The sequence below is a fragment of the Meriones unguiculatus genome, chromosome 3, assembly GCF_030254825.1.
Source record: "Meriones unguiculatus strain TT.TT164.6M chromosome 3, Bangor_MerUng_6.1, whole genome shotgun sequence".
NCBI classification, from domain to species: domain Eukaryota; kingdom Metazoa; phylum Chordata; class Mammalia; order Rodentia; family Muridae; genus Meriones; species Meriones unguiculatus.
The window spans coordinates 296061-310244 of record NC_083351.1 but is presented as its reverse complement, the minus strand read 5'-3'; the positions used below and the strand labels follow the sequence as shown (position 1 = coordinate 310244).

The 14184-nt window shown below is 45.1% G+C and overlaps 1 protein-coding gene across 6 annotated transcripts; it reads left to right on the top strand.

The window, feature by feature from the left end:
* The first annotated feature begins 832 nt into the window (after window positions 1-832).
* Window positions 833-14178, top strand: Ube2j2 (ubiquitin conjugating enzyme E2 J2). Of its 6 annotated transcripts, none has more exons than XM_021656050.2 (8): window positions 847-1031; window positions 3137-3299; window positions 5921-6051; window positions 8262-8302; window positions 11557-11659; window positions 11745-11883; window positions 12731-12811; window positions 13541-14178. In XM_021656050.2, the coding sequence occupies exons 3-8, from the start codon at window positions 5921-5923 to the stop codon at window positions 13823-13825; spliced, it is 780 nt and encodes a 259-aa protein (XP_021511725.1). In that variant the 5' UTR covers window positions 847-1031; window positions 3137-3299; the 3' UTR covers window positions 13826-14178. The 6 variants fall into 6 exon arrangements, with proteins under 6 accessions (XP_021511704.1, XP_021511748.1, XP_021511725.1 ...); XM_021656058.2 differs by having other exon boundaries at window positions 847-1190; XM_021656029.2 differs by lacking the exon at window positions 3137-3299 and having other exon boundaries at window positions 833-1031.
* Window positions 14179-14184: the final 6 nt, after the last annotated feature.

The window sequence follows — 14184 nt, the reverse complement described above, 5'->3', positions numbered from 1 at the left end:
TAAACACTGGGCGCAAATGAAAAGGGAAGGCGATGGGTCAAGGGCATGGGCGCATGCGCACGCGTTTGTGTGTGTGTGTGTGTGTGTGTGTGTGTGTGTGTGTGTGTCTGACAGAGAGAGAGACAGGAGTGTGAGTATGGAATCAGCCTCCTCAGCCAGCTTCTCCAGCTGTCAGGATCCAAATTAGTACCCAGAGCATCCCCACTGGCAGTCTCCTGTCTCAGCCTCGGCCAGATGGTCTGGCCAAGTGACCAAGCGGTGATGCCTCCCCTCCCCTCCCCGGGGCCAGAAAGGAAGCCGTGCGAGAGGAAAACCCTTCTTAGAGCATAATGATGGTATTCATGAACTGGGTGGAAAACTTGGTCCGGAAACACAGAAACTACTTTTATAAAAAGAACGGCTGTCCCCAGGGTCTGGGGGCTGTCGCGGGGTTGGAGAGCGGCATATGCCCATGCGCATCACTTGTGCTATACTCGGGGTCTTCACGGCTAGAGGGGCAGCGAGGGCGGGCTTAATGACCCCCCTCCTCCAGGTCCGGAACCCTCGCGTTAAGAGCAGAGCAGACAAGAGTGGATCCTGGGCCAGAAGGTGATCGGCGATGGTCCTAAATCGTGGAGAAATCAGTCACTCGGCCTGACTATTCAGTCTCGGAGCGTCCTAGAAAGGTCAGACAGGAGGCACGACGCCCTCGGAGCTATTCTCCAGCGCGCACGCGCCAGCTACCATTTGCGCAGTAGCGGGACGCAACTACACCCACACAGACCAGACACCTTGGAACCGAAAGTAGAGACAAGCTTCCTGGAGAAGTGCTTCCACCCGCAAGCAGCGCACCGGAAGCGGAAGTGCCGCGTAGGCCAGCCCCTGAGCGGCCATCTTGGAAGCTGAACGGCGGTAGCAGTGGAGACGCTGCGGCGGGTGCGGTGGGCTCTGTCCCAGCGCGGGTGCGGCTCACGGCGCGGGCCCCACTCTTCCGCACCCTGCTCCGGCCTCGACCACGGCGAGCCTGAACGCGGCGGCGGCCTCAGGGAGAGGTGAGCGCTCGCGGGCTGCGCGGGGCCTTGGGCCGCTCGTTCGCCCCGCCGGAGCCGGCCTCAGCGGCGGGCGGGGACTCCGGGACTCCGCACGTCCGGACCCCGTTCGTTACGTCGCCGGCTGTGCCCCGACCCGGAGCGTCCCTGCGCGGACCCGAGGTCGGTTACTGCGGGCGCTTGGGGTTCCTGGCTGGGGTTGGTCCTTTGGGCAGGGTAAAGATTTGGTTTGCTAAGCGGCAGAATCTCCCGCGAGGAGGCCTGTTGGTTGGTGCGCTTGAAATACTTCCAGAAGGAGCCAGGGTTGATCTTTAAAACCGTATCGGGTGAGTTTGTGTTGTGGGGTAGCAGCCGTTGACCGCCCCCTCTCATCCTGAACAGTTAGAAACTTAGGCTACTTAATAAACCGCAACAGACACGAGCGTGTCCACAGTTATGCCCTTGGGGGTAATAGAACACTTGACAGGAAGAGTGGGCCCCGAACAAGACCCTGCCCTTTTTTGGGGAGCGCAGTGAGGACGGCACTTTATTCACCTTTGCTAACTGCAGGCTCCCAACCAATGACCTCACTTCCTTTTCAGTGTACATCGCTTAGTAGGTATATGTTTAACCCAAGTCAAGTTTCCAACATTTTGTCGGATCCAGTTAGAGGACTAGGCCATAGTCCATTGTCAGCTAACAAGTGCATAAAAATATGCCTTTTTGTAAGTAGTGGTACAAAGCTTTATTCATTCCAGCTCTGTGTAATGGTAATTTAGCTTCAGGAAAAAAAGAATTTTACGATTGTATTTAATTGGACAGTCCTGTGTATGAACTTCAGGCAGAGCTAGGTCTAAGAACATGGAATCATTAGTCTGCACATCATGGTGTTCCTGAACTCAGTGTCAGCTCCATTCTCAGGTGTGTGTGAGAAAGTCGTGTTGTGGCTGCCCTTATGAGCCTCTGGCTTCCTCCAACTGTGAAGTAATCCTGGAGAAGGTAAAACTCCTGAAAATCCTGGCCTTGGATGTGTCAAGGACTCTTATCAGTCAGGCTAAGGTCTTACCCACACTGTCACCTGACCTGTCTAAACTGGTGTGGGAGAGTGATGTCCAAAAGAAGAGGAACTACCACCTTGGCACAGTGATGAAAGATTCTGCTAGTGATGGGCTACTTCCTTTCACTTGCAATTCATGAAAAAAAATTGCTGTTCTGAGTGAGGTAAAGGAAGGGCAGTTAGAGCAACTGGGTAGTTGAATTAGAAATATGATTTTTAATATATTTAACAGCGAATTTGAGGCTGGAGATGCGGCTTAGTGATAGAACACCTACCATGTGTGAGGCGCTAGGTTTAATTTCTAGTGCTGAAAGGAAAAAAAGTTAAAGCAAAGCTTGTCATAGTGTTGGATGCCTTTAATATCAGCATTTGGGAGGCAGAGGCAGGAGAATCTGAGTTTGAGGCCAGTCTAAATTTGAATTCCAGGACAGCCAGGGCTGTGCAGTGATACCTTTTCTCAAAAAAAAAAATATTAAAAGCAACTATGAGAGGGGCTTTTGCCCTGTGACTGACTAGGCGAGATTGTTATTTTGTTTGTTTTTTGAGACAGGGTTTCTCTGTGTAGCCCTGTCTTGGACCTTAGCCTTGAAGTCACAGAGATTTGCCTCTCTCTCTCTCTCTCAAGTGCCAGGATTAAAGGCTGCCACAAAACTGGACTTTTTTTTTTTAAGACAGAAAGATGTATTCCAGGTTATCAGGCTCTTAGCTTAGGATGACTTTGAACTATGATCTTCTGTCTCTACCTACTAGAGTTACAAATATGCACCACCATGCTCTGCTTCTGTGGTACCAGGGATCAAACCCAGAGCTTCATTCATGCTAGGCAAGCACTTAACCAACTGTGTTACAGCTAACTGCTGGTTTTCTCTCTCTGTGTGTGTGTGTGTGTGTGTGTAACTTTGATTATATATCCCAGCTGGTCACTTAGCTAAACCCAAATACAGTTGTGTTGGAGTTACAATTTTTTTTTTTTGCATGTTGGAATATTTAACTTCAGGGGTGAACGTAAGAGAAAGAACAAGTTTTGTGGTTTTGCTTGTGGATCATTGGATATTGCTTTGTTTCTTACTAGGTGCTGGGCAAGTTGAGCTCTCTGGCTCACATGGCTTCTGAAGCCAAGAACTTGGGGACAATGCTTTCTGGAAGCATTTCTTGGCCATGCTGGACTGTAACCTTGTTCCTGGTGTGAGCATTCTTGGAAGCATCAGGCAAAAGCCCTTGATTCTGCCAGAAAGGTTCTTGTGCGCTCTACTCTTAGACCATGGGGTTGGGTTGGCGTGGCTGTGAAGGACAGAAAAGGAGGCGCTGGGCTAGGAAAATCAGGGAAGCCCCTGATAGATGGAGCTCAGAGTAGGAAGGGAGGGATGTCAGTGTATTCTCCACCAGTCCAAATTGGGCTAGGAAGGGATTGACAGATAAAAAAGCTGTTGTCATTTATCTGCTGTCTTTGGTGGGGAATTGTCTTTTAAACTGCATTGACTTTAGTACATAAGATGAATTGAAGTGTGAAGAGATTGGAGGTTCTTGTGTTATGGTTATTGGGATTGGAAGAAAGTGAATAAGTAATGCATGGATTGTGGCTCACTCATCCCCTCCAATTGAGAAGCCACATGGGCACGTTTTTTGAGACTGCACATGAGAGGATTGTGGTAGATACCCTGGCTGAGCCATTTCCACTGTAGGCCCTGAGAGTGCAGAGGAAGCACATACCAAGTCCTGGTTGACCTGAGGTATCAGTACTGGTAGAGGAGGCAGATAGGCAGTCTGTGGTGATGGTGTCTACCAAGAAATTACTCAGGCCAAAGGGTTAAAAGTTGTTAATTCTCAAACAGTATATATAAGCAAATATTGAAGAGAGTGAAAGAACTTGTGGCTGTCTGCTGGAAATAATTCATATAAAGGCTGGGATAGGGCAGGTTTATCTAGTCTGGAAGATTAGTGATATTTGCTGATGTCTAGAATCATGGTTAAAGGGACCAGACAGCACTGTGTGAGACAGGTTAGTAGGGATAGAATAGCTAAGTGATAGTGGGAAGAGGCTGCAGTGGGCAGATCTGGGCTTTCAGTGTCACAAGGTATGGCCGTTTGTGACTGCCCATGTCTAAACTACTCTGTCATAGATTTAAATATATATATGTGTGTGTGTGTGTGTGTGTGTGTGTGTATGTACATTTAAATTTAAATGTATTTATTTTTAGCAATGGAGAGATATGTGCCAGTGCATGGGCATAGAGGTCAGAGAACAGCTTGCGATATTCAGTTCTCTCTCCTTCTGTCATATGGATCTTGGGACTTGAATTCAGGTTACCACACTTGGTAACAAGTATCTTTACCCACTAAACCATCCCACCAGCCTGTCCTCTCCTGTCTAATTTGTATATTCCTAAATAGCCCCTCAGTCGTATTTTAGATTCACTAGTCTGGTTGTAGAATTTTTTTGTGTGTGTTTGTTTCTGTTTTAAATTATGAGAAAAAAACAGGTAGGAGCCCTTCTGGCATCAGTGGTAGTGGGAGCCCTGTTCCCTGCATCACTGCCTTTTTCTCATTTTCTAGAGTATAGCTGAGAGATCTGAGTCCCTGGTTAATCTCTCTCTCTCTTTGAGACAGTCTCGTTGTGTAGACTGGGCTGGCCTCAAACTCAGATCTGCCTGCCTTTGTCTCCCAAATGCTGTGATTAAAGATGTGCACCACCACATCCAGTTGGTCTCTTCTCTTGAAAAGTTTTAAAGTTATATTTAGTGTTTATGGATACATGTGTGTTTGTGCATGAGTGTGCATGTCTGTGGGCATGTGTGTGAAGGTCAGAGGACAACTTGCAACAATTAATTCTTTTCCTTCCTCCGTGTGGGTTGTGAGGCTCAAACTCTTCATTAGTCTTGTCTGGCAAGCACTTTAAACCTGCTTACTGAAAAAGCCCTAGTCCCTTCTCTTCAGCATTGTCATGTTTTCATTCCACGTATGTATCTTTCACAGTTACCCTGTATTGAGGCCCCACAGTGGCTGTCCTAATAGAGGTCCTGAGTACCTTAAGGCTAGGGCCTAAAACTCTTGGGAATTTGGAAGTTTGGCCTTGCCTCTCAGGCTGCTCTTCTTTCTTTCTTTCTTTCTTTCTTTCTTTCTTTCTTTCTTTCTTTCTTCCTTTCTTCCTTTCTTCCTTTCTTTCCTTTCTTTCCTTTCTTTCCTTTCTTTCCTTTCTTTCCTTTCTTTCCTTTCTTTCCTTTCTTTCTTTCTTTTCTTTCTTTCTGCTCCTGCCTGACATGGTGGCCAATGTGGCCCCCTAAACATGTTTTATCCTCTGCCTAGTACATGTATCTAGATCTCTGAAAGTTCTCATTTCTTTAACCTCACATTGTCTCCACCTCTGCTGCTATTCTTGTGACCGATGATAAATGTATAACAGGCTTCCTGGGCTGGGAGAAGTGCTGTGGTACTCACTAATTTTCTGTTGTAAAACATCCATCATTGAGGTGTTGCTGAACAGAGTTAGAAATTGTGTATAGTTGCTCTTTGGAGCTGGTACAAGCTGACTTCAGCATGCCTGCTCAGGTCCCACTTGAATGAAGTGTCCCATGTAAACTATTTGAGCACAGCAGTGGAGCTGCATGGTTCTTTTTACCTTTTGTCTGTGTTAGGCCCTTGGTGTCGTGTTGCATAAATGAAGGTGGTGGTGGTGGTGGTGGTGGTAGGGACACATAGAAGAAGAAAGCTGAGGGACTGACTTGATGGTTGGGAGGCTGCAGTAAGGAAAGCAGAGGTATTTATCTGCTGAAGTTGTTTATAGTAAGAAAAGCATGTGTCTCTTCTGTTCTCTGAAAAATAGAGATGCTTTTCTTTTTTTTTTTTTTTTTTTAAATAGATGAGCAATAACAGCAATAAGAGAGCTCCAACAACAGCAACACAAAGGTTGAAACAGGACTACCTTCGAATTAAGAAAGACCCGGTGCCTTACATCTGTGCGGAGCCCCTGCCTTCAAATATTCTTGAGTGGTAAGATTCTGCATTCCTGCTCACACTACATCATAGTCACTCTCTTGCAGATTTGGTAGTGGTCTAGCTGGTGGGGCCTGGTCATGGCAGAGGCAGTCTGGTAACTAGAGTGCTGCTTGGCTTGGTTTAGGGCTAAAAGGAGAAATCTTCTGGGGTAGCTCTCATTGTAAGCTTCTCAGGTGTTCTTGTGTGCATTAGGGTTAGACTGCAGGTTGCTTCCTAACACTGGGAGTTTAGCTGTCTAGGGAACATTGGTGGCAAAGTCTTGACATTAATTCCTGACTTTGCCCTAGGCCAGGTGCTCCTAACTTTTGAGCTGACAGTGATAGAGCCTGTGGAAAACATTTATTTCATGGAAGCTCTTTTGCTGTGTTAAGAGTGTGGAGTCGCTGAGTATGGTAGCACACATCTGTAATCCTAGCACTTGGGGAGGCAGAGGCAGGCTGATCTTTGAATCTCTTGAGTTCAAGGCCAGCCTGGTCTACAGTCCACAACAGCCAAAACTACACTGCACATAGAATAGAGAAACCCTGTCTCGAAAAACAAAACAGAAAGGGCTGGTGGGTTTCTTGTGTTCCAGGTCAGCTAGAACTGTGTTGTGAGGCTCTATTTTTTTTGTTTTGTTTTGTTTTTGTTTTTTAAGACATTTCACTTGCTCTGATGGATTTGATCTTAAAAACAAAACAAAACAAAAAAACTTCAATACTTTTAGAATTTTCCAAATACAGAGAAAATTTGTTTTCTGAGTTAAGTATTTTGCAGATTGGATATTGTTGATAAAAGAAATGTGTGAGGGTCCTCTTCGGTGGCACTAGAACCAACCCTGTTCCAGGAGTAAAAATCAGATGTGGTCCCTAGGAGAGAGTTGGCTGATAGGGGAACAGGTTTCACTGACGGCTCGCTTCTTCACTGGTCTGTGGGACTATCTTTGTTGTGTGTGGAACTCCTCTTCACGGGCTGGGTAGAGGTCTCTAAGTTTACTCTGACGTGCTTCTGTGCTAGAGGATTTGCTTGAGATTTAAATTAAAGCAGTTTGTTTTATTGCATTTATTGTGTTTGTGGTATGGGTACACATGGGCCACTCTGTATATATGTGGAGGTCAGAGGACAGTTTTGGGAGTCAGTTCTCTTCTTTTACCGTATGGAATCCTGGCACTTGAACTCAGGTCATCAGATTGGCAGTATGTTCCTTTACCCACTATTCCATCTTATCAGCTCTTACTTAAGGTTTGTTAGAGCAAAAAACTAAAAGAACAAGGAAGGGAAGAGGTATATGAGGTAAAGTCCTTCGGAATGTAGACAGAAGCATCTGGATTCCTGGCTCCGGGCATTTGCTCAAAGTACACTTAGCTCTGTAACAGTGAACTTAGACAGCACATGTGACAAGTCACTAAAGAAGCTCAACAGACACTTGGTGGCCATTAGTGCCTACTACTCACTAAAACACCAAAGTCCTAGGAAAGAAGGATTCAGCATGAACCGTGATGTGTGTTTGTCCTCTTCTTGCTTAGGGTGGTGGGTATTGCGCTCAAACAGCAGTGTCAGGCTGAGAGTATCAATGTGAGAGTTTTGATGGAGAGAATTCATGGTACACAGATCTGTGGCTAGTGTTAGCTACTTTGTGGGTTCTTCTTTCTTCCTCCCTCCACTACCCTTTTTCTTCCATTCTTTCAACCCCCTGACACTAGATAAGAGAGAAAAAATAGGAAAGAAAAGAGATCCCTGAATACAGTGAGGGATCCAAAAGGGGGCTACGTTATTGTGAGACTGCTTCTTGCTGATTAGGGGCTTTGAGTTTCTCGGGGCAAGTTTGATCTTTCCCATCAGGATATCTAAGTTCTTGTTTCTTTTTGCATGACTCCTTAAGCAAATTTCAACCAACAGCAACCAACAACCTATCTTTTGGGGACTCTAGCATTTATATATCCTCTCAAAAGTCCCCAGAATTCCAAACATCACATAATTGCAAAAACTATTGGCAGCTGGCAAAATCATGCCTCTGCTAGAACACAAGGCAAATCATAGTTGCTACAAAGCAGCCGCATAATCCCTACACTTGGGATTAAAATGAAAACATAATTATAATATCTTTGTTTTTTCTTTTTTAAAAGAAACCAAAATTCTCACTACACAGATCAAATAATCTCTCTTTTCTCCCCCTCCCTCTCTCTCTCCCCCTCCCCCTCCTCCTCTCCCTCTTTCTCTCTCAGGCATTATGTTGTCCGAGGCCCTGAGATGACTCCTTATGAAGGTTAGTAGAAAAAAAAATCTAAATCATTCCTATCAATCTAAATAATAGTCTTTCTAGTTTGATTATGTAGTAGTTAAATAATAGTTACTTGAATTTCATCCTAATATTTCTCTTAAGTCCTAGAAATGTTTACTCATTTTGGTTTTGTTGGATTGTTTGTAACCATCTGCATTTCCTCAGCCTCATGTTGGTTGCAGGTGGAAAGAGTGTGTGTGTGTGTTTAATGTGTATGGGTGTTTGCTTGTATGTATGTCTGTGTACCACCTTTGTGCCTGGTGCCCACAGAAGAGGAGGTCAGAGCCTGGAGTTCTAGATGATTGTGATCTACCCTGTAATTTCTGGGAATTAAATCTGGGTCCTCTTGGAAGATCAGGAAGTGCTTTTAACTGCTGAGCCATCTCTCCAGCCTTGGGGGAAAACTAATTGAAATGAATTGTAAAGCATTCTTTTTGTTTGTTTTTCTGTGTAGCCCTGGCTGTCCTGGAGCTCACTCTGTAGACCAGGCTGGCCTCAAACTCATAGAGATCCACCTGGCTGTGCCTCCCAAATGCTGGGATTAAAGGATAGTGCTGACACCAGAACTTGCCTGAGGCCGATAGCAGCAGGCTGTGGGTGAAATGAGGGAGGTATATAGGCCATGTGTCTTGAGGAATCCTTGAAATTTCTTTTGTTCAGTTCCTAACAGATATGACAGATAGGCTTCTGAACAGTATACACACACACACACACACACACATATATGAACACTTGATGTGTTTGACATGCTTGAAGAATATATAGAAATGAGTCATGTTATTTCTAGTGGGATACTATGGGTATCACTTTGAATTTTGAAGTTATTTTAGTTTTGCTATTTGTTTTTAATTTTTAAATATTTGTGTATATTTGTATGCACACATAGGTAAGTATATGTATGTGGCACCATGTGTATGCAGGAGCTTGTAGAGGTCAGTACAGGTGTTAGATCCCCTGTAACTAGAGTTACCAGCAGCCTTATGGGTGCTTGGAACCAAACCCCAGATCCTCTGCAAAAAGAGCAGGTACTTTTAACTGCTGAACTATCTCTCCAGCCTGCTTTTAAATTTTAAAGTAAATAGCACTTAAGCATTCTATGACAAGACCTCTCCTAGCACCAGTCCAACCAAGGTTTGTTGATGTGGGTATGGGCTGGTCACAGGGAGAAAAGAGGGTAGCCCTGAAGGATGTATGAGCAGAGTCTTGGAGATTACTGGATCTTGCCAACTCAACTCTGGCCTTGCCACTGCTTCTACCTAGGCAGTTTTCTAACCCTTAACTCTTATGTGTTAACTGTCAATGCTGGTACCCCCTATTCTTCCATCTCCTTACCCTTTTTTATGTAGTTCTCTGTGGGTACTGTCTGTTAGGCTGCCAGTTTACTGAACTCTTGTCATCTCTTTACTGCCTCTCCTCAGCAGTCCCTACTCAATGGGCTAACCTTTGGTAGCTACAGACAGCATTCTCCCAGGGTGTAAAAGGGACCCTTGTCTTGGCCAAGAGCTTTTCTCAGTCCTCAGTTTCTTGTCCTCTGGTATATGTTGCTGTTGATGACGAACTCTTTCTTCTTTGTGTTTGAGGTATTCTGGCCCTTCTTCCTCACCTTTCTGGTGGCTCCTCTGCTACTCCACATCTTTGTCCTGAGCTCTTTACTATTTGCAGTGCTCTTGGCCATATCACATCCCAAGAGTTCAAAATTGACTTCCTATGGAAAATTTGCTAAAAATTTACATTGTGAATTTAATGTGATCCTATTTGTGTTTTAGGAATGTTAAGGCTTACTCTAAAATTTACATGAAAGGAGAATTATGTGGAAGAGCCATACATTGTGTGACTGTAACAGTGAGGACCAAGCAGTGGTGCAGGAAGCTAGATTATGAAGCATAATGTGGAACAGAAACAGTGCCATGTCGCCAGGCCAGTTTATGTTCACAAAGCACAAGCCATCAGTAAGGAAGCATAACCTGACAAGATTGTCTAGAAGTGTCTGGGCATCTATGATTCTGCTGTGTTCTCTGAGTTTCTCTTCCTAGACTTTATGCTTGTGGCCCATCCCTCTGTGCTCTTAGTGGGTGGGCTTGTAGAGGAACTTTTGTTAACTGTGTCCCATGGCAAGTGCTGTACTTTGATTTCAGGGGAGTTGGGTCATCTTGCTGTGATCTTTTTGGTAAAAGTATTCCTCAGGTACATCCTCATGCTTTGAGGGTGAGACCTTTGGTTACCCATAAACATTGAGTATTTAAGTTAGGGGTGAAGCTCAGTGGTACAGTGCTTGCTTAGCATGTGCAAGGCCTTAGGTCTAATCCACAGAATAACCAATCAACAAATAGTGTCTATTTATACACAAAGAATCACATTTTAGTGTGTGTGGATATACATATGTATGCTAGTATGCACTTATGTGAGGAAGTGAGAGGAGGGTGTTGGGTCTTCTGTTCCATTGAGGCAGTGTCTCCCTGAACCTGGAGCTCTTATTTTTCTGCTAGACTAGCAGCTAGCAGGTTCTAGCGATCCATCTGTCTCCATCACCTGCAGCTGGAGCTGCAGGCATGCGTGGAACCATAGCTGTCTTGTTATGTGGGTTCTAGATTACAAACTGACTTGTGTTGCAGAGCTAGCTCTTAATTGCTGATCCATCTCCAGCCCTCATTTATGTGTTTGTTCTTTAGTGCAAGTAGTTAACTGACATCCAGTAGCTTGTTTTCTTATCTAATTTGCATGTTAGGTTTCCTATAGATTCCTCTTTAACCAAGCTCATGCCTGACATCCATTCTCTGACCCTTTTCTTTGAAATACAAGTGGATGCTTCCTATTTTTCATTCCTGCAGACAAATGCTAGTGCCAGGAATATATTTTCTAGGAACCAAATAAAGTAGTGGAAGAGGCAGGGATCATAGCAACTTGTCTTCTGACCACTCATTTCTCAGTAAGGGAGGAACAAGAATTGTTGGGAGAGAGAAGGGATGTTTTGTAGCCGTAGTGGAGCAAATGATAGTTATAGATTCCTGTGTGCATAGGTGTAATAGATGGGGAGTCAGAAACTGGTCTTGGAGTAGCGTGAGCCCTGGAGAATAACATTAGTAGTGTGTTAAGCCTGTAAGCCAGCACGGGGAGAGGGCAGTGGGACAGCACGGGTTTGGGAAGCCAGCTAAAAATTAGGCGAGTTTGGTGGGAGTTGAGAAGTTGGTAAGTTGCAATGGATGTAGACAAGGCTAATAAGACTTTTCCTTTTAATGTAGGTGGCTATTATCATGGAAAACTAATTTTTCCCAGAGAATTTCCATTTAAGCCTCCTAGTATTTACATGATAACCCCCAATGGAAGATTTAAATGCAACACAAGGTAAGCTTCCAGATGATGTAATGCTTTGAGCTATCTGTGGTCATGAGAAATGTGCATTCTTGCTCATAAAGTCACTTTCTTTCAGGCTGTGTCTCTCCATCACAGATTTCCACCCAGACACATGGAATCCAGCATGGTCTGTCTCCACCATTCTAACAGGGCTCCTCAGCTTCATGGTGGAGAAGGGTCCCACCCTGGGCAGCATAGAGACATCGGACTTCACGGTGAGGTGTGGCAGCGCCTCGCCCAGGGCCTTGTGGCGCCGTGGCCTCCAACCTTTCATCCTGGGCTGATTCTGTCCTGAGACATGAGACGGCTTTTCTGTTGAGCAGGTGGAGGCTGTGTGGGTCTCCCACCAACCAGTTCCCTGTTCCTGGCCGCATTATAGAATCTGTCTGCTTTGGCTGCCTCAGAATACTGCTCTTGACCTCACTGTCCATCCTGTCTCCAACTCTGCTTTTGTCTTTGCTAAGCATCACTGACACTCCTGTACTCCTCAGGAGACTTTGTAAGGCTTGAAGAGGGGGCACACAACATCTGTTCCCTGCATGTTTTATTTCGCTAGTGTTTATGTAGGAATCATGTTTAATATTAATTGATAACAAAAACATAAGCCCTCATAAGACTAATTTGAGAAGAGGAAGCATTTTAGGTACTTTCTATAATCATTGACTTTACAGGAGTCTGTTTTGAGATTTTTGTCTTGTTTTGCTATTAGGATTTCACTATTAGGGTGGTCTGGAATTCATTGTGTAGGGCAGGCTGGCATTGAATCTCTTACTTCAGCCTCCTGTATGCTGGGATTACAGGTGTGTACCACCATACCTACCTGTTTTGTCTTTTTAGAATTAAAAAATAAAATAAAATTAGCTGGCCAGTGGTGGCACATTCCTTTAATCTCAACACTCAGGAGGCAGAGGCAGGGGGATCTCTGAATTTGAGGACAGCCTAGTCTACAGAGTGAGTTCCAGGGCAGCCAGGACTACATAGAGAAGCCCTGTCTCAAAAAAACAAAAACAAAAAAACAAAAATTAGCTTTCTGGCTGATATTTCCCTTCTCTTTCTTCCTAGAAAAGACAGCTGGCAGCACAGAGTTTAGTGTTTAATTTAAAAGATAAAGTCTTTTGTGAATTATTTCCTGAAGTTGTGGAGGTAAGAAAGCAAAAGTTGGAACTTAGTTTTGTCTTCCCTTATGTTAAAAACACTTTGAGATTTGATTATTTCCAAGGAGAAACTGTGTTTGTGTGCCTATCCATGTGTTCCTGAAGATGCTGTAGAGGGATTGCAGGCCCTCCTGGTTGCTGCAAGACATAGAGGGCTCTGTACTGGGCATGCCTCTAGATGGACACACACTATTGGTTGACAGAGATGGCTCTTCTCCAGGACTCTACGGTGCAAGACAGAGTCCAGGGCTGGGGGAGGCTCTGAGGAACCTGTCCAGGTGTTAGGGACAGAGTCTGTCCTTGCAGAGGCATGAAGCTTGCCAATCAGTGGCCATCCCTCAAGGGTTCCACCAGCAGTGGCCAGGAGATAGGTCAGTTGCCTCCTACAGATAGGGCTGGGCATGTACTATGCCACTAGCCACAAGTGTTCCCTGCTCTGAGCTGGAGTTGAGACCATGACAGTGGACAGAAGCACCAGGCTGGAAAGTAGTGTAGTCCTTGACGGCTCATTGATGCCGCTTGGCTCGGGCACAGATTAGTAATTTTGACATCTTGCTTGGTTTCTTCACCTGTCAAGTGGGATGAAGAGCTATCCTCTCGGATTAGGATCTGATGCAGGGGAATGGAGAACTGTGTTCTGGGTGGTAGCTCTGGGCGTTCTGTTCCCAAAGGAACAGGTTTGTTAAGACAACTGAGGGTTTTTGTGTTTTTCTCTCAGGAAATTAAACAGAAACAGAAAGCACAAGATGAACTAAGTAACAGGCCCCAGAATCTTCCCTTGCCAGACGTGGTTCCTGATGGGGAGATGCACCGTGGCCAGAACGGGATCCAGCTCCTCAATGGGCATGCACCTGCTGCCGGCCCAAACCTTGCTGGGCTCCCTCAGGCCAACAGGCATCATGGACTCCTGGGCGGCGCTCTGGCGAACTTGTTTGTTATAGTTGGGTTTGCAGCCTTTGCCTACACGGTCAAGTACGTGCTGAGAAGCATAGCACAGGAATGAGGCTCGAGGGCCACAACCTACAGTTGCTGCTGAGGGACGCAGGGGCCAGAGCTTGATGCAGGCACGATGGACATGCTGCTGAGCACGGGTTGGCCTGCTGGACTCCTAGGCTTCACTTTTTAAAAACCTTAAAAAGAAAGCAAAAACCAAAATTGTGATTTGGAGGAGATTGGAGGTTCTTACCTTCCTCTTGAGGCTGACGTGGACAAGGCCACTCACGCTTTGGTTTTATTGCTTATCTCCTGTGTTGTCTTTCGGACCTGTTTAGTAAAGCTGTTTTTTTGTTTTTGTTCTTGTTTTTCATTTTATTAGATTTGGTCACTTAAAAATATAAAACTTTAATGCCTATCAAATATTCT

What these genes read in the sequence shown, in the direction of transcription:
- Ube2j2 (XM_021656029.2), top strand. Translation starts at nt 5,921, where the DNA reads ATGAGCAATAACAGCAATAAGAGAGCTCCAACAACAGCAACACAAAGG. An exon ending in TGAGATGACTCCTTATGAAG is followed by an intron (nt 8,303 to 11,556) that starts GTTAGTAGAAAA and finishes CTTTTAATGTAG; the next exon opens with GTGGCTATTATCATGGAAAA. An exon ending in AGATTTAAATGCAACACAAG is followed by an intron (nt 11,660 to 11,744) that starts GTAAGCTTCCAG and finishes ACTTTCTTTCAG; the next exon opens with GCTGTGTCTCTCCATCACAG.